The 27,178-nt window shown below is 38.9% G+C and overlaps 1 protein-coding gene across 1 annotated transcript in view; it reads right to left on the bottom strand.

Moving 5' to 3' along the window:
* The window catches only part of cacna1ba (calcium channel, voltage-dependent, N type, alpha 1B subunit, a), a 159,061-nt gene that overhangs the window by 75,040 nt on the left and 56,843 nt on the right, over positions 1–27,178 (bottom strand). The window contains exons 7-11 of the mRNA XM_063896797.1: positions 26,007–26,110; positions 18,947–19,062; positions 18,780–18,866; positions 15,037–15,118; positions 2,818–3,035 (exon numbers count right to left, since the gene is read on the bottom strand). Coding sequence (XP_063752867.1) covers positions 2,818–3,035; positions 15,037–15,118; positions 18,780–18,866; positions 18,947–19,062; positions 26,007–26,110 — 607 coding nt within the window. The remainder of the gene's footprint in view (positions 1–2,817; positions 3,036–15,036; positions 15,119–18,779; positions 18,867–18,946; positions 19,063–26,006; positions 26,111–27,178) is intronic.

Genomic DNA, 27,178 nt, shown 5'->3' with positions numbered 1-27,178 from the left:
TTCCATTTGATTGATTGAGCCATTTCCTCATTGCATGCCATTCTCCTGGTTTCCACTAAGGACATTGTTGGCAGAGGGTAAACACTCAGAACATGAATACATATTAGGTAGTTATGATTGGTAATGATTATGATTCAAATATTTACCTCTGTAAAAATAAAAATAAATATCCATATAATTTCATTTAGAAAAGAAGAAAATGTTTCATTGTGTATTCATGAGTTTAGATTTTTGGGTGTTATAAGGACGGTAAATTAACATGGAAATCTCATATAGTACATGTGAAAAGTAAAATATCCCCAAATAAGTTTGTGTTGAATAAAGACAAATATGTGAATTATGTGGCAACACTTATTAGTAATTTAAAACCTTTAATTACATTACAGAAAAAAGCTGTGAGAATTGTGCATAACGTACAACCCAGAGAACATACAAACAAAATTATTTATAGAGTCAAGGCTGTTAAAAGTTAAAGATTTAATAGAATTACAGACGGCTTTAGTTTTTACATGAAGCAAAAACAAAAACACTGCCAGAAAATACACAAAACAAATTGGTTTTCATTTCAGAGGATGAGCATCATAGGAGGAAATTTACATTTTACGTATCAGTTTGCACGTACTACTTACTACCAAAGAAAATGTGTGTCTCTGTAGTCAGCGTAAAAAGGTGGAATTGTTTGACGAACGATTTAAAGGGCTGTATTAACACTTTTAACTTTAAGAAAATGTATAAAGAAAGAGTAATCAGACAATATGAAGTACACTTTGTCAGGGTTGTGGTAGCAGGACCCAAATGCAGAGAAACAAGGGGAGGTATGAGGGTTCAAACTAAAAGCAAGTTTTATTAAATAAAAGCTGTTAACAAACCACACAAAAAGGCAAGGTACCAAAAACAGAAAGGACGGACAAGGGAGGGAAAGCCAGGGAAATCCAGGACATGAAAAAGACATGACTTGATATGAAAGACGATGACCGGACAAGAGACAAAAGGGGAACTTAGATTAAATACACAAGGGTAATCACAAGAAAAGACACAGCTGGAAGGGGGAGGAGAAACACAGCGGGAACAGGTGAGCACAATGACACAATCAGGCACAGGAGGGAAATGCAGACAGGAAGTGAAGCTAAACATGACACAAGAGAGGAAATCATTTCAAAATAAAGCAGGAAACAGACACAAACCAAAGATCATGAGAGACTTTTGATTGTGTTCTGGTTTTGTGTTTCTGTATGTATTTGTAAGCAACTGTGACTGACACAATACTGCTTTTTTATTTTTATTTTTTTATGGTTATTTCAATTTTAGGCAGGTAAATATAGATGTAAATACAAAAAAAAAAGTGTGAAGTGTACATGTTTCATTTTAAAATAACTGCCATGTGTGGAATAAACAAACAAACAAACAAACAAACAAACAAACAAACAAGCAGCTATTCTTTATGAAGGTAGGCACAAGGTTTAACATGAAGCTTCTTCAGGAGAGGAGACATTCTCCTGCCCAATCAGGAGGTCAGGCACAGAGCCTTTAGGTGCACTCAGATAGTTGCTGTTGTTTCTATGGTTACCAGCACTGTTAGCCTGTGCACTTTGAGCACAGCGCTCTCTGGACATTTCTCTCTCCAGGAAAACATCAGTACAGGCAGCTTCAGAGTATCACACACAGACAGAGCAGCTGCATGCAATATCATTCTGCAGACAAGTCTATGATAGAGTTTCTTAAAGGTCTCCTATTATACTATATTTGAACAATATATTGTAGGGCCATATCTATACAAATATGTCTGTGAAGTGTTTTACTCAAAATAGCAAACAGATCCCCCATTGTAGCATGCCTCATCCCCCTCTATCTCAGCCCTGTTCCTGAAGTGCTGATTCTGTGACTGTAGCTTTAAATGAACTAGCTGCTGCTGGCCACGCCCCTTTGGAGCTGCTGCTGGCCAAGCTCCTTTGGAGCGTCATGATCTCTCCTCTGAAGAGAGTTTTCTACCTGGAGAAACTCAGCTAAACGCTGCCGTGATTAAACCCCATATTATGTTCAAACCACATCCAGCATTATCTCTGAAACAGTATGGAGCTCAAACGTTTCTCTCTCGGTTTACCACAAGGACAGGACCTTTATATTACACACAGTCTCTCCAGTACAGCGTTAGCTCTGAGTGTTAGCGCTGCTTGCTAATGTAAACACAGACCATAATACTTCCAGAACAGAGGGGATTCAGCTCGCTGACTGTATATGGGGGACGATAGGTTAGGACGTGGGCGGGACGTTGCCAGGAGTTCAATGTAAAACCAGCCCACATTTGCGATATGATGTCATAACCGAAGTGAATCTGGATCAGCTGGTTCGTACCCCCGTTTTCAGAGATGTGGGTAAGAAGGAAAAGAGAGAAGGTTGTACAGATACTTACCTGTGCATCATTTTAATGTTAATTTTATTATCCTGTGTGAAACTATACTGTCCTGTTTTTCATTATTATGCTGTTGCTGCTTTAACTACTGAATTTCCCCACGGGGATTAATAAAGATACATCTTATCTTATATTCTGACACTTTTTGAGTCTCATTACACACTGGGGACACATATTTATTATACACATTTATATTTACTTTAACTTGCCCTAGTATTTTGTAAACATGTGGTAAGCTCAGGATCTACATGTGTTGGATGCTGCTCTGTGGAACCTCTAGCCTTTCTCTTAGGGTGGACAACTCCACTTCTGTAGACATATGCTTAATAATATTGGTAATATAAGCACAGTAGTGGCACAATATGGAGTATTGGTTTACATGACACTGACTGACTGTATCAACTCACACAGTGCGAAGGTGAGCCACCCCGGCTGGTCGTAGTGGACTATGGCCACACACAGCGTGTTGAGGCCCACCAGACACAGCACGGTCCAGTAGAAGCTCTGGGACTTGACCAGGCGGCGGATAGTGAAGCGGAGCCTCTTCTCCTTCCTCCTAAAGTACGATGAGTTCTCGTTCTTGCTCTTCAAGCTGGCCCGGGCAAACGGTGACCCTGGGGGGGCAGTTGGAGCAAAACATACAAAATGCAATAAAGTTACCTGGTCTTAAACGAAGGACATCAGACTGGGTTTTAGGGCGGTTACTGAGTAGGGATGTTACAAGAACTGATGTTCCGGCAGCAAGTTGGTTCTTCTTTTTCTACTCCATGTTCCACAGGTACCAGGGATACAATTCTACCCGAGCTGACGGGGGCAGCACAATTGCAGCTGCAGCTCTGCATCAACTTGTCCATCAGTGTGTGTTTGGAATTCCGAATTGTGGATAATCAGGGATTAATAATACATTCTCAAAAGTCAGTCTGCAGACGGTGCCAGCAGAGACATTCAAGATTGTTCAAATAACTTTTTTGGTATTGGCCTAAAATGTTTTGTTCTATCGTTACGGCCCTAAACACACACATCCACTGCAGACAAATGTAATTGTTAGATTGAAGATGGCCCTCCAGTGAAATAATTGGAAGAACTATGAGAGCTAACATATAAACATACCTGCAAACTAGTCACCTTTCGGCGAAATTCGCCGTTTTCAACTCAAAATATGTCATTGACGTGAATCGTGTAGATCCGAACAGTTTTTTTTTAGGGGGGGGGGGGGGTCTGACCGACGAAAACGAACACGTAATGAACAGATACACATCCGTGTGTGGTTTAGTGAGTAGCTAGTAGTGGTGCAACGGATCATCATTGATCCGTGATCCGTTCGGATCAATTATTTCGGTTTCGCATTCATCAACTTTTTAGTAGCTACGAAAAGTTTGGAGTTACGAACAAAATCTACAAACGCTGGCGACCGTGTGTAGAGTTAGTTTACAGTGTTCGCTAGCACATATAACGCTTCACTGTTGGAAATGACAGTATTCATATTGCGCTGTGTTATGTACACAAGACGCAGATGCCTTTGAAACACGCAATCCAAAAACGAAAACATATTTTATATTGTTAGAAATAATCAATATATTAGAGCGGAACTTTAAAAGATAATTCACTGTTTCTGGACGGATCATATTTGTCCATTTCCGGTAGTATTACAGGATGTTGTTTTTAGCCTCAGATAGCATAAAGCTAATATTGTTTTGTATATATGAGTAGAGGGAGAAGGACCAGTGGAGTTGCATACTAAACACACCGCCTCTACCTCTCACTCATTGATGCTGCAATGATACAGTTGCCTGTTTAATAACTGATAAACCTCCTAAGAATTGCATAATAGACTATCGTAGATGACAGCTCCAGGACTTCGCTAACAAGATGGCGACGGTGACGTCATAAGAGGACCCGCCCCCGACGACGTCAGCCTATAGAGGAGGATCCAGCCCCCCGCTACCAACCAATGAGAGCACGACAGCGGGGCGCGTCTGATTTTGAAGTTGTTTATTGTATGGTCGGAAAGGGGTGGTTCTATAAAACATGTAAGGATTGTGAAATCGAGCTCTCTTTTGTTCCGGACCGCCAGACAGTAACTACTGATGAGCTCCGCTCAGTCAGTGGCCTGTGGACGCGTGTCCCGGGCTATTGAGCCACAGCTGTGAAGCTTTTGTAAAACCTACCGCTGCATCCTTTTATTAAACACTCCTTTTATAACTTTTAAGGGAGTTTTGCTTTCTTTATTTTAAACCGTCTCCTGGGCTTCAAATAAACGAACATTTCTTACAATTGGTGACCCCGACGTGATTTGAAGTGCCAGGACGAGACGGGGATTTCGCGGAATCGGCATAAACTCCAGACACTCGGATTGGATCCCATTTAAAAAGGTGAGCAGTGCCTGTTTATTTCAAAATCTGCATAGTTTATATAGCATTTTGATATGCGAGTGTCTGGAGGTGAGTCGTTAATCATGAACTGGCTATTTAAAGTTAAGAACTGAATATATTGAAATTAACCGTGGTGCGGTTCTGGGTTTTCAAAAGTTTTTTGTTTGTTTGTTTTGTTTGTCTGTGTTTGTCCTTTTTACGCCGGAATTAGAAAGAGATTTAGGTAAAATTAATACGTAAATATCGATTAAAGTTCGGTAACGTAGTGCTAATTAAAATTGGCAGCGTAGATTCAGATTAAGGTTCTGGAGCGTATTTCGGCATTGATAGTATAATTTTGTGATAAAGTAAGTTTAAAAAAGTCCTAATAGGTTAAGGCCTAATCGAGTGATTAGTGAGTGGGTCAGTAAACGTAAGCTTTGCGACAGAATTACGTTGAGAATTGTGACGACATTCCAATAGTCTCTGATTAGCGTGTTGCGTTATTGAACAGTCATAGTTGGCAAATAGTGTTAATATTAAAAGGAAGACCTCTTTTGTCTGAGAGGCGTAGCTTGGGGTTAAATTCCTCGAGACTACTGTTTGTTGAAGGGAAGAAAGCATGGTGAGAGCACAGGTTGGAGTCCTGACGTCATTACTGATTCTGGAACTTAACAAAGCATAGCCCATAGATTTAGACAAGATTTGTTTTATGGTACCAACTACAACGAGAAGAGCTGAGGTTGAAGTCCCTTCTCTATCTGCGATTGTTTTGAAGAGTACTTAAATTGTTAGGGCATGGAGAATTTCTAAATTATTAGTGTAGGGTTAAGTGTTATGTGTAATCGTAATCAGAGAGGGTTTTTTTTAAAGAACCAAGCAGTGTTGGGCCTTTTTGAACTGTGCTGTTTTGCTTGAAACCATCTGGAAACGGGTTCTCTATTCCCCTCCCCCAAAGTCCTTTGTCTTTAATAGGCTAACCTAGTTAGCGTAGTCTGTTAGCATCAGCCATTAACAGAAAACTTCAGAGGAAGTAATGGTCAGAGAGGCTAAACCAGTCAGGAAGTAGCCAATAAAGACGGGGCAGAAAGAAAAAACAGCGCCCCTACTGGATGAATTAATATATATCCAGTATTATTTCAGGAACAAAATAGCACCCTCTGGTGAGGGTATTGAATAGTGTACATTGAGGTCCAAATGGTAATGACAGAAATCTTGCAAGAGAACGCACAAACCATCCGGGCAACATGCGTTATATGTGCCAACTACCAGCAACTCCCGCAGAGTTTTGCAAATAGATGTGTCTCTGTTCTTATGGTAGTGATTTTATATTGTTTGGTGGATCCGGTATGTCTGGACCTATTGGTTAATCTCACAAGAGATGAAAGAACCAGAGAGGTAATGAGTATGAATAACAATAGAGCTAAGGCTGATGTTTATCTTCAATCCAACACCAGTTTTCCCATATGGGAGTTACAGTTTAGGACAGATACATTGAAATTAAGAATGATAAAAACAGAGAAAGCACAAATGGCAAGAACACAATTACACTTTAAAAAGAGTGAATTCTCTACCAACAAGAAGCAGATGGTGGGGAGTTAGAGGTTAAAGGATGAAAGGTTACTAAGATCACAGAAGAGAGGTAACTCTCTGATAAGACTGAGAACAGAACAGGGGGGTGAAGCTGTGTTGAGCAATAACCATAAAGATAAAGCCTGTTTGAGTAAGAGAGGGGATTAAGACCATTAAGGGGGGTGTAGGCGACACCCAAATCTTCTTGTAAGACCAAATGCTGTTATCATGTAAATTAACTTTGATGTTTTTCTCACACAGAGAGGAGACTCAGGAGTCATCTGTCTGTAAGCAGTAGAGAAGAGAGGAGAAACATTTTACAGAACGGGAATTAATTATAAGAAAGTGCTGTTAAAAGAAGTTTAGCGATTATTAATATAGATAAAAGTGTTAACACTAGTAATTATGAAAATAAATACAGGAGTGAATCGTATGACTACACTTGAATCATTTACATCTTAGTGATCTGTGAATATGCTCTGCTGGGTTGTACAGGCTAAGTTAAAGGGATTTTAACTTTTGAAAAAGCATTGGAATGTTTTTATTGTAGAAGAAAACAGAGACCGTACAAATATAATGTGTGGGAATATGGTTTCTGGATGTGAATATTTGAATTATGGGAGAAAATATTTTCCTAAAGGAGTTAAGTCAAATGCATTTGAGAGATATTATTATTAGACATTAACTTGTTATTACAGTAGATGGCATTTAATACACAAGACAGAACACATGCTTAGTTAAAAAAGTGAAAATTAAGTGGACTTATTTAACCAGTGTGTTGAGATTCATAGATTTAAAGAAAGCTGCCACCTGGACTGCAGCCTCTGCAATCTGGTGACAGACCCATGTCCTCCTGAAATAATGCGAAAGACCATCCCCCACGGAGATTTCCTTACTAATCAATAAGAAAGGAAGGCAAAAGCAGGGCTTTGTCTAGAACTGCATCCGTCTGCTTCTCCACCCAGGTCAGCAACAAACATGCATCATGCTGATTGACAGAGATCTACTCATCACCAGTCCCTCTGATAAGAGCACAGAGGTCCAGAGCAACAAGGGTTGATTCAGAGCACAGATTCTGATGGACAATGAGACACATGAAAACGGGGTTCCGTCTCCCATGAAAGACATCAAGAGACGGTGATCGAGCAGACCCATGCTGAAATGAAAATCCGCACAAGGAGAGAAGCTTGATGTGGAATGCAGGTTCAAAAAGTCAAAGACTGTCAAAAACCAGATGCACAGGAAGGGGCGAAAAGGTCAATCTGCAGAATCTAAGGAGGTCGGGGTCATCAAGCCAGAGAGCAGAGGTGGCAGGAAGGGGGATTTCGAATGGGTGAGTTGTGTAAACACATTCACTCACGTAAACACATAAGTGGAACACATTTAAAGAATTTGAATTGACTTTGTAAATTTAAGATCAAATATCGAATGTTTTATTACATAACATTTTATAGATTGGTAATGATATTTGAAAAGGGGGAAGTTTTTAAAGTAAAGGAGTAAATAATTTGTAACATTATTATAGGGGGAAATTATAGAGATAAGCAAGATCCACTACACTTTTGGTAGAACCTGTTCAGGAGTCAGGAGAACAGAGTAGGAACATTTAATCATGTTAACCTATTAATATTTCAGAGCCTATATCGAGGTGTGACTTTGGTAAAATTAAATTGTGGGAGTTTTGATCTACAGAAGGAGAGAGATTTAGTACACACTTGATCTCAGATATGATACTTAAATGAAAACAAACTTGTTATAGTGATAACTCCAACATTAGATACCAGACCATGTCCAATATAATTAACCAAGTGAATGGAAACCATTATTAAAGTCATTCCTACTTTAAACATTCTTATGGATTAAAGGTGTAATTGTAACATGTCAAAGCTCTCATAGTTCCACACATTCATTTCCTGATTAAAGACTTGAAATATTTTTCAAGAAGACTAGAATTGATCATAAATAATGGAGTATATTAAGAGAATTGAGCAGAGTCATACAGATCCTAATAATGTTTTGATTTAAGATAGTGGGTATGTGAAGAGTATTGGAAATAAGATCTATTAGAGATTTTGTATGAATTCGGTGGTGATAAAGATCCAGTAGTTTAAAAAAGGAAGTGATGGCTTAACAATTACTTAACTTAACATGAGGGAAGCAGTTTTTCTTAATGTAATCTAAGTACAGTATATTGAAGTAAGTTGTTGTTGTTCTTTAGAAGGTTTCACACAAGCTGCGACACTAGATGTGTGCAATATCTCAACAGTTTTGACATTATATTGTGGTAATAAAGCTGTCGCTTTAGGAGGTCAAAAAAGCAGTGACCTACACATCTGGCATATGTTCATTTGACAGGTTAAGGAATAGATTGGAATGGCATACGTCCGGGACGTCTCACATAACCACGGGGCTGCCTAAAAGAATGAAGAAATTTTAAAAAAATACTAATTTAAAAAAAAACTTATAAGTGTTTTTGTAAAGGGGGTATGACGGAATAATTTAAAAAATCTGCGACATACGTGACCCGAAACTGAGACCGAGTGACCTTTGACCGGGGCTGACTGTTGTTTTACACACATGTGGAAATGACCGGGTTTCCCTGACCAGACCCGACTGGTGGGGTGAGAAAAGAATGTTTTCATCTGATCAATGCAATTGCATGAGTTTAGAGAGGGCAAGACTAACGGGCATGTTCTGAACTAACACAAACTAAATCCAGAGATTTTGTTTCTTTCGGGCTGAGGATGGGAAGACCCTCTTTGACGGAGAGTTTTTTGTTTGAAAATAATGTTTTTATGTTCTTTGAATTTTTTTCTTTAAATAAAGTTTTTTTCTCACCGGGTTTTTGTTACCTCTTTTTTAAGATTGTAAAAGGGGGTGGCAACATGTTTGCTCAAACGATTGTTTAAATTCAATTCCTGATTAACAAATTTAATTTTTTTAATGATGTTATTGTTTCCATTTCTTTCATTTTTTCGAAAACGTCAGTTTTCCGAAGGCTGCGAAGATACAATCCAGGTGGGAATTGAAAAAAGTTACCGTGATAAGTATTGAATTTGTAATGGGTTTTTTACAGATGTTACCGGGGGTAGTGGGTTTGGGGAATAACAAAAAAAATTTTAAAAGTTAAACAAAAAAATTTTGGAGGGGAACCTTTGCAGCCCCTTTTCCTGTGAATTGGGAAGGACAATGGCGGGTTTTTTGAAAATGCAAAGGTAAATTGTTTGTCATTTTTTATTTTGGGCCCCCCAATTGATTACATGTTGTAAAAGTTTGTGGGGTAAGGTAACTCGCAGGTTTGGTTTGGGAAAAAAAGGGGTTTCCCTAATTTCCCCCGTGTTAATTTGGGAAAAAAAGTATGCATTTTGTTGGAAACGTTTCATGTCCCCGCCCCTAACTTCTAAAACTAACGTAAACATTTTTTTGGGCCTAAGGGGGGATTTTTTGCACAGTTTTTGGCCCGAGATCGACATGGAGTTTGGCACAGGAGAAAGCTGATACATCTAAAGAGGTTAAGTGATTGGCAGGAACGGGAAGCCGTGGGTAATTGATTCTGATACAGAAGTATATTTCATCCACACCTTTTCAGGAACAACAGCCAGGAAATACATTCATTCTGGCTTGCATCATGTTTTACTGGGTCTTATTCTATCTACACATTCAGTGTAATCCTTCTCCAGAAATGAGAGGAGTTGACATATTGCATTTTGACTTGAAATGGGGATTTTAAATGTAGGAATAATTTAGATACTTATTGGAAATTCAAAGCTAATTGCAATATGTAACATAATTTACCGAAGGAAGTTGGGTATTTCATTTTGTTTGTAATTATGGCACAAGCCAATACGTTTTGAAGTCACGTTAGACCATAAGGAATTTCCAATGACGGGAACAAATGTTGCACAACAGATAATACCAGATGAGCATAACTTTCATAATTTACTTATTTTGTGTTTTGAAACAGATAAGAAACATACAGGTTGTTTCAACGAAATACAGGATGGTTTGAATGAGTGGTCGAATTATTTTTGATTATGTGACTGGTTGGGATAAAAATAACAGAAAGCTTGCAGTTACAAAGTTGGGTAAAATGAAGTGTTATCCCCGAGAGACATAAAATAGGAGGAAAGGTAAATGACAGAGTGTGTTTGGTACGGTGAAAGCATGAAATGGTATTGGATGATCTATTCAAAGCAAGGGGAGAAACAACTTCATTTCATTTACTATTAGGGGTTGAGGTTCTGGAAAAGTTCCTATGTGCTCGGTTTTGGTAGAAATAGCTGAGCCCCAAGCGGAGATAGTCCCTGAAACGGCAGATTCAAATTCTTCCCTGAATGCAGTCCCTCATATAGGAACAGCGCAGGCTTATATACTGGATAATAATAGACTGGTGACATATTTGAGTAAATCGACTGTGCAGAAGGTTATAGCGGTGGAAATATGGTATGAAGGCACTAATGCATGGTTAAGAATGGGTTGTGTATGCGGTAGAACAAAGCAGGCTCTACTGATCTTGCATTGATGAGGCAGTATGGGAACGTTACGATGGTGAAATTCCATAACAGCAGTAACCAGCCAGGACCTTCTTTCAGGAATTGCTTGGCTGACGTACAATACCCCAGGGCAGATGTTTGGTGGTACAGTGGTACTAAAATTTTGTGTCCAGGCATTCCCCATGACTGGCCTGGAACATTTGCACTGGTGTAGTTGGTGAGAGGGAGTTTAAAGCTAGAAACCAGATAACTGCAGGAGTCGAATCAATATTTCTTTGGCCTACATCAACAAGAATGTAGATTGGATCAACTATATTTACTACAACCAGCAGAGATTCATAAATTACACCCATGATGCAGTAAGGGGACTGCACGTACAGTTGGATGGAACCAGTCTGATGGCCTGGCAAATAGGGTGGCCTAGATATGTTCTTGTCTAATAAAGGGGGTGTTTGCAGACTAATTGGAATCTTGTGCTGTGTTTTCATCCCAAATAACCCTTCCCCAGATGGATCAGTAACCAGAGCGTTAGAAGGACTTACCGCCCAGATCATCGAGCTAGCAGACTATATGAGTAGAGGACCCCTTTGTAGGAACGTTAGAAAGAATGTTCAGTAAATATTAGACTCCGATAATGAATCAATGTTATTCAATGCAGGAATGGATACAATCTTGGTACTATGTGGATGTTGTTACATACTATGTATTCGCACTTTAGCGGACCAATTGATCACCACGGTCCTCTCTAGTGAGCAAAAATAAAGGTCAATTTCTCTTGAGAAAACAGTTACATTTGTTAATTGAAAAACAGGATGATCCTATCCCTTATTCAGACCATGAGCAAGATGAGTTCGTCTGAAGGAAGTGTCTTATAAGTTCTTATTACTGTATACATGAAATGCTCTATAAACTACTCCTAGGATGTGATTAATCACTTATTACAACTTGGTATTATATAGTAGAGTTGATTGTTGTTATGATTTACACACAGTTCATTTATTTTTTTATATATAGGATCATATTGAATAAGTGCATTTACACTGGACTAGAATCGAAAATGATCTGTTACCTCATCACAAGATATGAAAGGAGGGAATTGAAGAGTTTACGCATTAGGAAATTGCTGCTATTGTTCTAGGTGCCATTCCAGGATTTCAGCCACAAGTATTCAATAATAAAAGATTGTATGATCATGTATAACTTTTAACTATACAATTCTGTATTATGCAATATTCAAACGGAGAACATATTGATTATATTATAGTTTACACACCGTTTGAAAGGTGTGTAAGGAGGGATTGTTAGAAATAATCAATATATTAGAGCGGAACTTTAAAAGATAATTCACTGTTTCTGGACGGATCATATTTGTCCATTTCCGGTAGTATTACAGGATGTTGTTTTTAGCCTCAGATAGCATAAAGCTAATATTGTTTTGTATATATGAGTAGAGGGAGAAGGACCAGTGGAGTTGCATACTAAACACACCGCCTCTACCTCTCACTCATTGATGCTGCAATGATACAGTTGCCTGTTTAATAACTGATAAACCTCCTAAGAATTGCATAATAGACTATCGTAGATGACAGCTCCAGGACTTCGCTAACAAGATGGCGACGGTGACGTCATAAGAGGACCCGCCCCCGACGACGTCAGCCTATAGAGGAGGATCCAGCCCCCCGCTACCAACCAATGAGAGCACGACAGCGGGGCGCGTCTGATTTTGAAGTTGTTTATTGTATGGTCGGAAAGGGGTGGTTCTATAAAACATGTAAGGATTGTGAAATCGAGCTCTCTTTTGTTCCGGACCGCCAGACAGTAACTACTGATGAGCTCCGCTCAGTCAGTGGCCTGTGGACGCGTGTCCCGGGCTATTGAGCCACAGCTGTGAAGCTTTTGTAAAACCTACCGCTGCATCCTTTTATTAAACACTCCTTTTATAACTTTTAAGGGAGTTTTGCTTTCTTTATTTTAAACCGTCTCCTGGGCTTCAAATAAACGAACATTTCTTACAATATGTAGTAACAATTGTTGGCAATTGGCAGGTTTAAGATCCAGATTAGGTTCATGGTTGTGAATTATCTATGTAAATCGACTCTATAGATTACACGTTCATTCTACATGTTGAATGATGATAGCGTAATACAAATATAGGCTATACATACAATGACAAAACTGCCGTGGGCTATATGTTATCCGTATCCTTTGTTAAAGTTAATGTTCAATAGCTCTATGCCAATGGGAACAACAGAACGTGCGCATTACATATGGACCAATGCGACACGTTCATTACAGCCGTGGACCGATACACACTCAGTAACGTACGCACACCAACCGGCATTTGCGTGTTTAACACCGTGTTTAACACCGTGTTTAACACCTTGTTTAACACTGGCGTTACCGCCGCTTAACTTAAATAATGAAGAACTGCTTTTAATTACGACTTGGCCGAGATCTTAACGTGCTATTCATGCGTTTCGCATGAATAGCCTACTACTATAACTCGGAGCGGAGCAGGATATAATGCGCATGTGCGACGTTGCTAGGCAACGTGTACAAAGGCTGGGGGGGGGGGGGGGGGTTTGTCACCTTTTTCAGCCCTTCTGAGTTTGCAGGTATGAATAAATGTGATGCAATACATGTATAAATCTTGTTAAGACTTATCTCAACAGTGGAGACGTTTCATTATCCTTTGGCTTTTTAAATCGTAGGGCCATGGTCTTCATCACCCCTTTAGGCTGTTCTATATTAAACCTTCTATAACTTAAATTAAGTCCGAATGTGTGTGTCCATTCAACAGGGTATGAGAAAAAAATGTGATGTTAGAATTTCATTAGCACAGGAAGAATAGAGGGCTCATCATTTCCTGATCTATTTAAATCCAGACTGCTGACTCACACTGTATCCCCTGAACCCCAAAGTGGTGTGTGTGTGTGTGTGTGTGTGTGTGTGTGTGTGTGTGTGTGTGTGTGTGTGTGTGTGTGTGTGTGTGTGTGTGTGTGTGTGTGTGTGTGTGTGTGTCTGTGTGTCATAAATCAACTACCCATGGTTGCCTTATCTGACAATATCTGCAACTGTTTTCGCAGTAAAGGTACATTTGTCATGTCACCAGATAGGAAAATTATTTTTATTTATATACATTTTCCTCCTTTAATCTTTGGCTGTATAGGGTAAACATGAATTAATGAATCATTTACCTCGACAGCCTCCAAAAAATATTGAAATAAAGAAGGAAGAGGAAGACTACAGTGCTGATGTGGGGTCATTAACTAATTTTTTAAAACAATTTAAATGTGTGTTTGCAGAATGTGTGCATCCCTTGAATATATTGATAACAAACTCTTAAAGTATAAATATTTTCAATGTGGCTTCTTGGTGTAATGTTATTTCTACTCAACAGAAATGCGTTCTCTATGTGAGTCAACACGTTCCAACTCGTCCTATGTTGCCGTTATGTCAGGATCCCTTGGCATTACTTTCAAACGCACCGGGAAGCCCTTTAGCGTCACTAAGGCTTATTACTATATTGCTTTGATATTTGTTACACCAAACCCATGGAAAAAACCCACAGCAAAACAGAAAAGATGTGAATAACATGACCCAGTGGTCTAGTTAATAAAAAATGATAATATCAAACATAATATTAAAGTGAACTCTTATTTTGAAATGAAAAAAAAAAAACGAGTTTCGATCCTGACAAACATTATAAATTCAAACAAATAAATAAAAACAAGGATATAATGGCTTATTGTTGACTAAATAACAGTATGTGGTTTAGAAAAGAATAACAAATTAAAAGGAAAAAACAATGGCAAAAAAGTACGAGATTATACAATAAAAAATAAAGAAGTAAAAACAATAATTGGGGCTTGATATTGAGTAAGAAAAGAGTTGATAAACCCCGCGAGACCGGGTTGGCGGAGAGCATTTCTCTAGGGAGCTCTATAGAAGTCTACAGGACTACCCTGCAAGTTGAAAATCGACGCTAAAGGGCTTCCCATAGCATTTGAAAGTAACACCAAGGGATCCTGACATAATGCCAACATAGGACGAGATTGGAGTGAGAACGTTTTGGAGAGTCCATTTAATACGACTGACAGTCTGTCACAGCCTAGCGAAACATTGTCCCAGCTGATTGCAGTGTGAACCACAGTGTTGCCTTCCACACACAGAGTGAAGCTCTGACAGTAACAGATCTGGTGTCTCACCAACAGAGGAGATGTCAGTGAAGTGGTCCTCCCCTTCTTCAGCATTGATGAGGTCATTCTTACTCTTCTTGGTCCTTTTGAGCACTGCAAACACAACATAAGAAGCAGAGTCATGAGGCGGCTGAACCCTCCGCGACTCTTCTGGTGATGGTAATAAGGAAGATTGTTTCTCTTTTCATCTGTTCTGCTTTCATCACACTGCTGTATTTCATCTCAATTACAGTTTCATATGTCGTCTGACCAGTCCCCTTTATTCACAATCAATTCCATTATAATGTTGGACTATAGTGCACTAATCATTTATCATCATTATTTAAATAAAGCAAAGGTCCAATGAGTAAGACCCCATTTCTGCTTTTACCTGAAGAAATGATCTGAATAGAAAACAAAACAACAAGAAAGGAACCTATATCATACATACAGCTCTGGGGAAATAAAGAGACCCCTCCACATGTTTCTTAAATCTTTATCTCTACATGTATGGCAGCCATTCCAGTGTCTGTTGAATTCCAACACAGAGAAATGTTGTCAGTAGTTTATAGAATACAATAAAATAAACATAAAATAATTTAACTCAAAGACAAACCTATAAATAATAAAACCAGAGAAACTGATAATGATGCAGTGCTCTTTTAATTTGTTTGGAGCTGTATACATATATATACAGTATATATATATATATATATTATCTATAACAATATAACAATATATATATTGTTATATTTAGGACTGAAACACTCTTTAGGTTTGAGCTTTAAGTCATCATAACAAGCCATCTGAACATAAATGAACTTGGCTCTGGGAACCATTGACACACTTTGCTACTCCTGACATTTAATGGTTTTATTATCATAACAACTGGCTTTTATGAAGGCTCTTTAAAAACAACACTATTAGTGGTTATCAGCACTACAGATATTTTTTTGGAAGGTCCTGTTATACGTATATGATTAGATTCAAAACGCACGTATCTATTCTGACAGATACAGTAACAGAACCAGAAGGCCGTGACTTCCAGCGGTCAGAGTCATTCACACTACAGGTTGTCCCGTTTGAAACCAGAAGCCATCGTTCAGTTATTTTAACTAAAGCAGCCTATTAAGCAAAGTTATGTCATGTACGTAATTGAACAAACACAGAGATTCTTTCATTGAAATGAATCAAGAACCGTGCAGTTTTGAATATAAACCTTATTGAAAGGAAAACTTGACCTTTCTGAGGCACTACAGTGGAAGTGAAAACAGCTGATAGGAGCCATTTAAAGGCCTTTTGATATTGAAACAGTTGTTTCACTGCATATAGTATCATGGTGAGAGAAATGGGGCCTCCAATGTCGCTTTCCGCTACATCTCTTTTTGTTTCTTCCACTCAATGCTGGTGTTTTACAGTAGCACAGCTCAGTTTTGCTCTTAAGAGCCATAACAAATCAGGAAGAGTCTCTCAACAGAGAAGAGAAGAGCTCTAAAAGTGGTGTGAAGGACCCTCACTCTCCCACGCTGCCTCTGGACCCCAGTGAGCTCCCTCTCTCAACTCATTCTAATCTCATTACCCTTCCATCCCGGCACCATGATCCCTGTTACCCTGGCTGAGGCTGCATTGTGGTCTTGATAAGAGGAGAATGCACACACGCACACGCACAAACACACACACACACACACACACACACACACACACACACACAAAAACACACACACACACACACACACACACACACACACACACACACACACACACACACACACACACACACACACACACACACACACACACACACACACTCAAAGGGGAATGCCGGTAGAAATGACCTGTGTATCAGCCACACACTGATTACTCAGTAGAAGCTGGTGGTGGGTCGAACAGTAGGACAGATACCCACAGTAAAAAACTGAAACGATTACTTTAATTAAATGTATTATGTCAACAAATTGCACATAACTGTATTATGTTAGTTGAAAGCAATAATATTAGGTTGAACCTACAATTGTTTTATTTAAACTTAATAATATTGCTTTGAAATAACCTAATACAGTTACGTGCAATTTGTTGACATAATACATTTATTTAAAGTCAACGGTTCAGTTTTTTCAGTGCATCAAGTGCTAATACTATGAAATACTAATAGTAAATGCACATTTCTACAATTTCGTCCAATTAAAGTGCTTTAAACCCTCTAGTTGTATTTGTGGGTGTCTGATGAACATGATCTTTGGTTACCATTCATTACCAATGGGGTTCATTTTTGACCTGGAAAAAAAATTCAATTAAAGTGGTACGTTTTATATGTACAGATGCCTACTGTGGGACATATCATAAGGCCTTGAGGCAATCATATGTAAAACACAATATTTATTATTGATGAAAGTAGTAAACCGGACAGATTTGACCCAAACACGACAGGAGGGTTACATACCTGCCAAATGTACCTACACACATTGTTAGAGGCTTATTATAATAAGGCTTTAGAGTAAACTCTTAAACATTTGGGGTTTTTTTTGTGAGTCAGACAAGGGTTTAGTAGATGTTAAGTTAGATGATTTATAAGTTAATTAAAGTCTATATTTTTGCTGTCAAATGTGTGCTGTCAGTCAAATATGACATATCTACAGTATATGCCTTTATGTGGCACACAGCTGTGATTAGATGGGAAGTGGTATAGTCTTTTGGCCGTGTTCTTTTTGTTATGGTTTTGAGACGGAGAAAAACGTTTATTTACATTGAAGTGTATGTTCATGTTTTTATGCCGGATCAATTCATAAATCTGATGTGATCCAACTCTATAACGATCCCCGCAAATGTGTTTGGAAGCAAAGAAAGGCGCGTCATGACGCACAACCCCGATCAAGGAAAGTGCCTTTTAAATGTAGAAATGGATTAAAACGCCACGACACACTTTCATCTAGTCTCACCGACCATCATCAAGGGTGTATGACCCGCTGTCAGTGTGTTTAAATACTGTACTAGTTAAGGCAGGTGAACAGGACTAACACCAGAGTGACCGGGTCAACGTGAGCTCAGTGATGTGGAGCTTCAGGGAGGAACAGTGTGACAGGCTTTGTGTCCACAGGAGACATTTTGAATTGAAACAGAAGAAATGACTGGCGGCTCTGTTTATTTGAGAGATTAGCTGATTTAATGTAATTCTATGTAGCAACTTATCAACAACTAAGACCAGATACTAGTCTTGTCTCTTTTTAATGATCTAAATCAACTTAATTAAATTGGTTTTGCATTTTATAAGGATTTCCCAATGACTATAACATTCACACTTTACATTTATATTTTATTTAATATTCCAGTTATTGCACTATTATGTATATAATATCCTGCTTCATATTATGTTAATTTCAATAGTGTTTACCGGTCCGAGAATATTTATCTTCACAGTCAACTGTATATATATATCTTTTCTCTAATGCCAGTTTGTTTTTATTTATTTTTATAGTTATTTATATTTCTTCTTTTGTCTACACTTTAGCATTGTTTATTTCAAAAAATGTTTTTACCTTGTGTTGTATACAAGGTTAAAAAAACCTTGCATTATTGCCTTGAGTGAGGCAGACCTTCCGGAGAAGTGTAAAAAAGACTTGTTTAAACAAAGACTTTGCAAACGGGGAAGAAGGAAACACATGCACAAAGTGTGTATCTGCCACAGTATCATGATAAGTTGAAGCACATCTCATACCCGCTCACAGTTTGCTCTGCTCTCTTAACTGTCACTGGCTTTAAGACAATGTTTTCTTCTCACCAGAGTTGGTTTGTTTCCTTTTGTACCACGCTCCATCCAGAGACTTCTCTTCTGCATGCTTGTCTTCCTCAGCCAGCATCACCTCCTCTGCAACACAAACACAATCCCATCATATCTCTGTAATCTTCAGACACTGCAGACATGTTTGATGTGTGCTTGTTTCTGACCAGCTTTGCAGATCCACTCCAGGTACCCAGTTAACTCTCTCTCTATCTGCTGCTGTCTGCGGAGCTTCAGGAACTCCTGCCTCTTCTCCACCCGCTCTCTCTCCTTGGCAAACTCCCTGTAGAAACCACAAAGAACCCCACCACGCCCCCCACAAACACACACACAAGAACACAGAAAGGTTTATTAGATCTGAAAAGTCAAAAGCAGAGACCCTGGAGCACTCCACCCTGGACAGGTACACAGCCAACATTGTTGCATGTAACAGTGGGCTGGATCAGCTCGTTTGTACCCCCGTTTTTTTAGAGATGTGGGTAAGGAGGAAAAGAGAGAGGGTTGTATTTTCTGACACTTTGTGAGTCTCCTTACACACCAGGGACTCATATTTATGTATAACAGACATCAAAAAGTGCATTTTGCATAATAGGGGACCTTTAAGTTATAACATAATTAATATCTCCCTGAAAGCAGAAGTCTTTGGGTGCACACTGACATTTCTCTGTCTTACCGTTACATAAACACATGAATTTATGAGATAACGTTAGCCTATATCTCATCAATCAGAGATCAACATATATTTTAAGTAAGAAATTAAGTTTTCGTATGTTTTTTGTTTTAGATCGAGCACTGTTTAAGTATAATATAAAGCGACATTAAACAAACTGATGTTATTGTTTGTGAGCTCTTGCGACCACATATAATGAGGTGGTGGCCCAGATTTGGCTTGTGGGCCTTGAGTCTGACACCCCTGCTTTAGGTTATGGAGGCACTTAATAGTCTTGTGGCCTGTGGGATAGTAGTCCTATTGTAATCCCAATATCATTTTCTGGTAACTCAAGATCAGAATCCTATTTTTAAGACATATTATATTTCAATGTAAACATCACTGTTTTTGATACTGATGAGTTCGGGCAAAAGTATGAAAATGAGAGCCCAGTTGGGTGGATTAGTGGGAGGTTCTAATGTCAGTGACTATGTTTGGACGCATCCAGAGGACAGGAGACACTCTCCATTTGCTGTTTTATACAGGGGACAAAAATATATTGCAACCAAATTTAGTTATTGTGAGAAAATGTCATGTTGTCTTTATGACAGTGTAACAAGTTACATTACTTAGAAGGAGAGAGGAGAGACTAATGAAATAACCCTCGCGCTCAGTGATTGGTGTGTCTCCCACACACAGAGGGGGAAGCTCGGTTCTGCATTGCAGTGGCTGTCTGCTGCTTCCTGAGGGTGTGTGTATGTGCCAGAGTGCCCAAATCTAATTTGTGGCTACATATCTTACTCTCCATGTGTGCAGAGCATCCGTGTGTGTGTGTGTGTGTGTGTGTGTGTGTGTGTGTGTGTGTGTGTGTGTGTGTGTGTGTGTGTGTTGTGTGTGTGTTTATGTGTGTGTATCTGTATGAAGCCCTGATAAAGCATGGCCAAAAGCTGCTACAATGCTGGCAAATCCTAGCTTCCACATCTATCCATGTACACACACACACACACACACACACACACACACACACACACACACACACACACACACACACACAAACACTTAATTATACATATGCCAGCATGAGAGCAACCCTGAAAAGTACAGTTGGACTAACACTAAATGAGAAAATCACAAGCATAAAGTAGGCCTACACACACGTTTGTTCTCCAGAAAGAAAGAAACCAATTCAAATATGCATACATGTAGAAACACCCCCCCCCCCCCCCCCCCCCCCCCCCCCCCCCCCCCCCGTCAAGGAAGCTTTACTGCACTTCTGTTAAAAGCTTCACTATCCTTACCGAACCATTGCATAACCATGATACAGTGTTAGTGTATTTCAAAGGATGTAGGTGTAGCATGCAGGGCGGTGTTTATTGTCTATGTGTGTGTTTATGTGGTACATATTTTTCCAGGGGGGGCTATACCAAAACTTAAGCAAAAGTATACACAGAATATGATATTCATTGTTTTTCTCTATCTCCTCATTATGCTTACTGAACCCTATCCTGTAGCCTTCATGGAGTGGGACAGCTATGTTTACTTTCCCAAACATGGCCAGTCGCATAGCATTTTCCATGTGGGCTCTTGTTTGTGCTTGCTTTTGAAGTGATTTTGTTATGTGCTTTAAATCACTCACACCAGTCTGGATCCATGCTGGGTCTGATCCCGGCGTTTGAAAAAGGAGGCAGAGGAAGCAAATAGCACTGGTGTCGCTACAGGTAGTTAGCCAAGCCTTCTTGCTAAACCAGCTCCTTTAAATAAAGCGGGTAACCTGCCTTCCTCTGTTCTCTGACTCCTGCCTAATCACTGATCAGGTCCGAGCTCCTTCACTCTCAGCTTTCCCTCCAGTTTCCTCCTCTCAAAGGGTGTTTCTTTAAGTGATTTACCAAAATTATTCTTCTCCATATTCGCTATCTGGTTTTGTTTACATACACTCTGTCCAACTCTCTTTAACTTAACGTCAGCCCCTCGCCCTGGCGCTCCTGCTGCCACCTAGTGGTTTGCGGCGTCAACAGCTGCATTAAAAGCTGCCCCCTGAGCTGCTCCTATATCTTGTACTGAAGAGGTGCGGACTGCGCATGCACTACTTATAACTGCGCCCCAGGCAGGAAATACAGTCTTATCATTAACTTTGATATCATGAGACAATTGTAAACGATATTTTATTGTACATTATACATTTTACTGACTCCAACTATATAATATTTACCTTGTTCATAAAAATGTGTATGTATATACAATTATTCAAATTAAAGTATTTTCTAATGACAGAATAGGATGTGGGAAGAGGTGGGGCGGCGCTCCTAGCGCCCCTATCGGCCGGCCGCCACTGTGTGTGTGTGTGTGTGTGTGTGTGTGTGTGTGTGTGTGTGTGTGTGTGTGTGTGTGTGTGTGTGTGTGTGTGTGTGTGTGTGTGTCCTTTTGTCCACCTGCTCTTGTTCTCTTGCATTCCAGAAGTCCCTCCTCCCAAATACAGTAAAACGTTAAGAGCACTCTTGTTGGCTTATATCACTGAACATTTAGAATTACAGTTACACCTACAGGAGTAAATGGATGGAACAGCTAATATAATATATGCCACTTCCCAACTTCTCATCTGTGATTCTTCTCAACCCTAACCCTAACCATTAACTTATTATATTTTAAGACTTGTGTCTAATTGGATTTGCCCCTCACCGTTTACCTGTTTTCTTCTGGCAATAATTGTCTACATTAAGCTTTTGCAGCTTATTGATCTCATTGACTCTATTTTGTTTGTATCTGTTCTCTATATGTGTTCGCTGCAACTTTCTCATCCAGATCATCAGTAAAGCTCTAGCTTACCTTATCATGTTTTGTTCCTGTATCTTGGAGCTTGATAATTATGTTATAAAGATGGTAGTTTTCTATCAACAATAAACCAACACAAACTCAAGCTCTGAAGCTCAGATCGTGGCCTTTAAACAATGACATAACCCCCGCATACCCCTGCCAGATAGCATCAGTGACCTTCCACCTCCCCTGTAACTGTAAAGCCATCTGACACCTTCAGTGAAGGGGACAGTAAAAAGAGAGGACAAGATTGCCAAGGGGGGGGGGGGGGCAAAATGCTTCCTGCAGGCTTTTGTCAAGTCTTTCTCTTTGTACAGTATTAGTACAAAGAGAAAGACTGTGGATACAAGCACCAATCTTTCCATGTTCATCCCTTTGGGGTCTTCATTTATGTTAAAAAGCCTGTTAGCCACTTGAATTTCCAAATTTGTGACCATTATCGAGCTGGCACCAGCAAAAAATGTGGACTCTAAGTAACAACTAAACAAAAACAGGGTTCAGTCGAGTCTTTAATCCAAAAAGGCAAAAGTATATAGGCAAAATCTAAATTAAAGAGAGAGCTTAAGCAACAAAAAAACACTAAACTGCTACAACTAAGACTTACACTATGGATTCCCTCGGGACGCTTCCTGTTCAGCAGACAAGACAAACTGGCCCTGACCAAGGCAACAGCACAGGTAAAATACACAGGGGAGGAGGGATGATGAGGGACAGCTGAGACTCACTGAGGCCGGGCAAGTGATCAGCAGGGAGGGAAGGGAGTGAGGCCATAAGCCAGGACCAGGATGTGACCACCATCTTCTAAGATGGCCACCATATCCAGTCGAAAAAAACAGTATTTTACCACAGAACATTAACCACTGGATCAATTTGGGTGATTTTGGTATTGAGTTATATGTTTTAAATTTGAAGTCAATTAAAAAGCGCATTCAGTGATTTTTTTTTGTGATTTTATATAAGGGGTTGTCAATGCTAGCACATAATGCTGGAAACCTTAACATGTAAAAAATGAGGATGTTTACCATGAATTGCATGGCAGTGCACAATGTAATAGAATGCCTGGAGAACACTGGACCTCAGTAAGAACCTTCCCTACCTGCCGTAGCGGCACACCTAATGACTAATGTTCTGCACCTACTCTTTAGCTGGGCTGAAAACAGAGGATTGCCAAACTATGCTCCAGTTTCCTGAAGTTTCACAGGGAGAGAGCAGACAGAGTCACCACAGTCGGGACAAATAGTACTCGCAATATAAACACAACAACACAAAAACATGCCCTGTGTGTAAATTGACCCGAAAGGCAAGTGTCTACCGAAATGTCATCACAATTTCATCACAATATCTTTGTAAAATCAAAGACTTGTATTTGTCTGCAAAGCTGAACCTTCAGCAGAGCAAACCGAGCATAAACATAAGATAGGAAAAGGATTTTTAAAATAACCTGCAACTGTAAACTCAAAACTAATTTAATAAATAAGTAATATAGTGATGATGATGATAATTTAAGAATAATTAAATGTGTTATTGTCCTATAATACTAACATAATCAACACAGTATCAACATAAGGGTACTTGGTCCTTGTACCGTTGCATGCTGGGACAGGACAGGTCTGTTGATGATGATCCAGTTTCATCAGTCGCTGTAGTGAGTGCTATTGTATTTGTATTTCATATTAAAAGTGTGGGAGTAAGTCTTGTGGAAAACTATTAATCTACCTTGCTCCATCGCTTTAAATCCTCCAAAAATAACAATTAGACCTGTGTATGATATCTGGTTTGTGTTATTTTGTTAACATGTTAAGTATATGTTGCTCTTAAGGTTTGCCAGTTTTATTGTCGTTCTGTTGATCTTGTGTTTTATGTTAAATTTATATTTTTAACATTATTTAGGGAGAGGCTTTAAATAAGTCCAATGGCTTTTTTGCCTCTTCCTGCTCTGTTGGTCATTTGTAATTTGTTAGGTTTGTGAAGTATTAAATTGTGCAAAACCATTAAAACCATTTTAAGAAAAAAATAGACACTGAATTAAATCGGAAGAGGAAGGAGTGAAATGAGGGACCATGGACCGTTTTTCTCTATTATGGGATGTAAAAGAGTGACGGAAATATGTAAAAATAAATGTTTGTCTGAGTGTGTGTTTATCTTCAGAAGCCTGAGATCAAGGAGAAAAATGCACTCACAGTGAAAATAAATCTCAATCTTGATGATAAAGCTTAAATGTAAAATTATGTAGCTGGCTGCTTTTAATTAGCCATATGAAGCTAAATATTTACTAATACTTAAAATGTTCAGCAGTTTGGATTGTATAATGTGGTAGGAGCATTATCTATAGTTCCTCATGGAAATATACAACCTTAACAATATCTTTGACGACATTGAAGATACAAAACTACTGCAATTTCAGACTAACTAAATAAACTTTGCCCAGCTGACTCAGCAGTTTGTTATCTCTAGTCATCAAACTACTTTCCCAACGGCACCCAATTCATGGCTGTCAGAACATTCTGGGGCTCATTATTCCGTCCTGCAAGCAGCTGCAGTAATTAAGTTAAGAAAAAGAGAAGAGGGTGCACATAAGGGCTTGGTTTTGAGGGACAGTAAATCTCACCTGGACTTCAAAAGGAAGCCTAGTGAAAAACAGAGTCCACACCAGCAGGGAGACACAACACAAATCACCAAGGCCAGAGACTTCGTCTTCTTTTGATGAAGTATCCTTAACATTTACAGAAGAGTGAATACAGCTCTGTGTTCATCCAAGATAGATGACTAAGTGTGCCATAGTGCTGACTCCGGCTGTATGGAGAGCGAACATTTCTTATCCCTGTGCTGCTGCTGTAACAGCGTGTAGAGGAACATGCTTTGATTTAAATGAGGCTATGAGGTTACCTAACCATGTCACACATCAGCACATTGTATGCATCCACCCAAGGGAACTATGTTTCCTGTCACCAAATATGGATGTGAACATCCCACACCCCTCAAGCTGACTGTCATACCTTAAACCTTTCATAGATTTAGAGCTATAACAAGGAAAAACATAGTGTTTATTTGTTTAAATATTACACTAAATAATTATCTTTATGAATACATAGGTCAATCTTTGAATTTCTTTGAATTCAGAGGTATTTCAAGACCCTGTCCTACCAAAAGCATAGCTCTTTAATCTGTCGACTGAAATATTTCAATAGGACACAAAAAATGTTATTCATTTGAAAGTTTAAGGAGGTTTCAAGTAACACAAATGACAGTCTTTAATGCCAGGGGTCCCAGAGGTGTTCAAGAGAAAAGTTATGGAGTTGGAGCGCATTCTGAAACCATGAGGGCAGTGTTGGTGGTTGGCCTCATGTTTAGAAATTAGAAACTTTTGAAGTAATGTACACACGGCATCTTGAAAGTATTACTTTTTATAAATATATTGTATTTTCCCCTTGATTTCTCGTTAAGCGGAACAAAAAAAATGTTGGATGTGCAAAAAATGAACTCCAGCCAAACAGAAATGGCTTGTTTTGAAGCATATGGGCTTCTTAGTTTTAATGTGCTGCAGTGATAGGAGTATATGACAGTCTTCTTAATGTTGCCTGAGTTTATCACAGCTAGTCTGGCATATGGTTGGGTACCTATATGGAATATACCAATGTAAAAGTTCCCCACTTTATCTTATGTCATGGAAATGCAGCCATCACCAAAGAGGTCTGGTGTAGTGGGGTAAAGTAAAAATGCATCTCTTGAAATACTTCCCTCAGGTCCTCCGCACAGTTTGTACTCACCCTGAAAGCACACCTAACACCAGGTTGAGCATGAAGAAGGATCCGATGATGATGAGGGGGATGAAGTACAGCCAGTTCCACGTGTTCCCAGAGGCATCGTTGGCCTAAACGCACAGAGACAAAGAATGGAGAGTAATATTGTTGAAGTTAAATAACAATTCTTGTGTATACAGTATATACAGCCCTGGAAACAATCAAGAGATCACTGCAGCATTATCATTTATCTCTTGTTTTATCTTGTATAGGTATATCTTTGAGTTAAATGATTTTTTGTTTTTTAATTGTATTTTTTAAACTACTGACAACATTTCTCTGTCTTGGAAGGTTCAAGATTCAAGATATTTATTGTCATATGCACAGCAAAACACAGTTAGACTGTACAATGAAAATCTGACTTTGCTAGTCCACCCTACGCATAAAAACAAAACAAAATATATATATATATAGAAATTAAAATATAAACAGCCAAAAGATCAAATTCTAAACTAAACTAACAAAGTATTTAGTAGCAGACACTGGAATGGCTGCCATACATGTAGAGATGGTCTCTTCATTTTGTATATACACTTTTCTTACTGCCAACACAGCATCTAAGAGCCTGTCTCCAATTAAAGAGTGGAGTCAGAGTGGCTTAATAACACTTTTTGGACAACCATGAGTACATTGATTAATAATAGTGATTGTTTCCTGCTGAATGAGCACCAACAATATAAAGAAACATACTGACTCATGCTATCCTATGTATATACTGTCTCTGCTTCAGCAATATAAATCTATATTTATACTGCTAGAATATTTTGTGACTTTAACATTATAAAACATTTTAATTACCCATAATATTTAATATTGTTTATTTTCTATATTGTATTTTTCATTTCATTTTAATATTTTTATACTTTATTCCAACTTTTAATTTTTTTCATTTTAATGCCTGAACACAAATATGCTGCTCTATAGAAATAATTTGTATCTATCTATCCATTTATCTATCTATACTTGTCCCCAACTAGAAAAACAATAAACAGTTGGTCAGTAAAAAGAGGAACATACTGTTGTACAACAGCGTTACTAACTCCATCTGAATCCCCCATGCATGTTGGATGTGGGTGAAGTCAGGGCTCTGCAGCTCAGCTAACACCAGTATGGAGAACTCTGTTGTCCTATATGTTGTT

Source organism: Eleginops maclovinus, chromosome 12 (assembly GCF_036324505.1).
Source record: "Eleginops maclovinus isolate JMC-PN-2008 ecotype Puerto Natales chromosome 12, JC_Emac_rtc_rv5, whole genome shotgun sequence".
NCBI lineage: Eukaryota > Metazoa > Chordata > Actinopteri > Perciformes > Eleginopidae > Eleginops > Eleginops maclovinus.
This window is presented reverse-complemented; position numbering and strand designations above follow the sequence as displayed.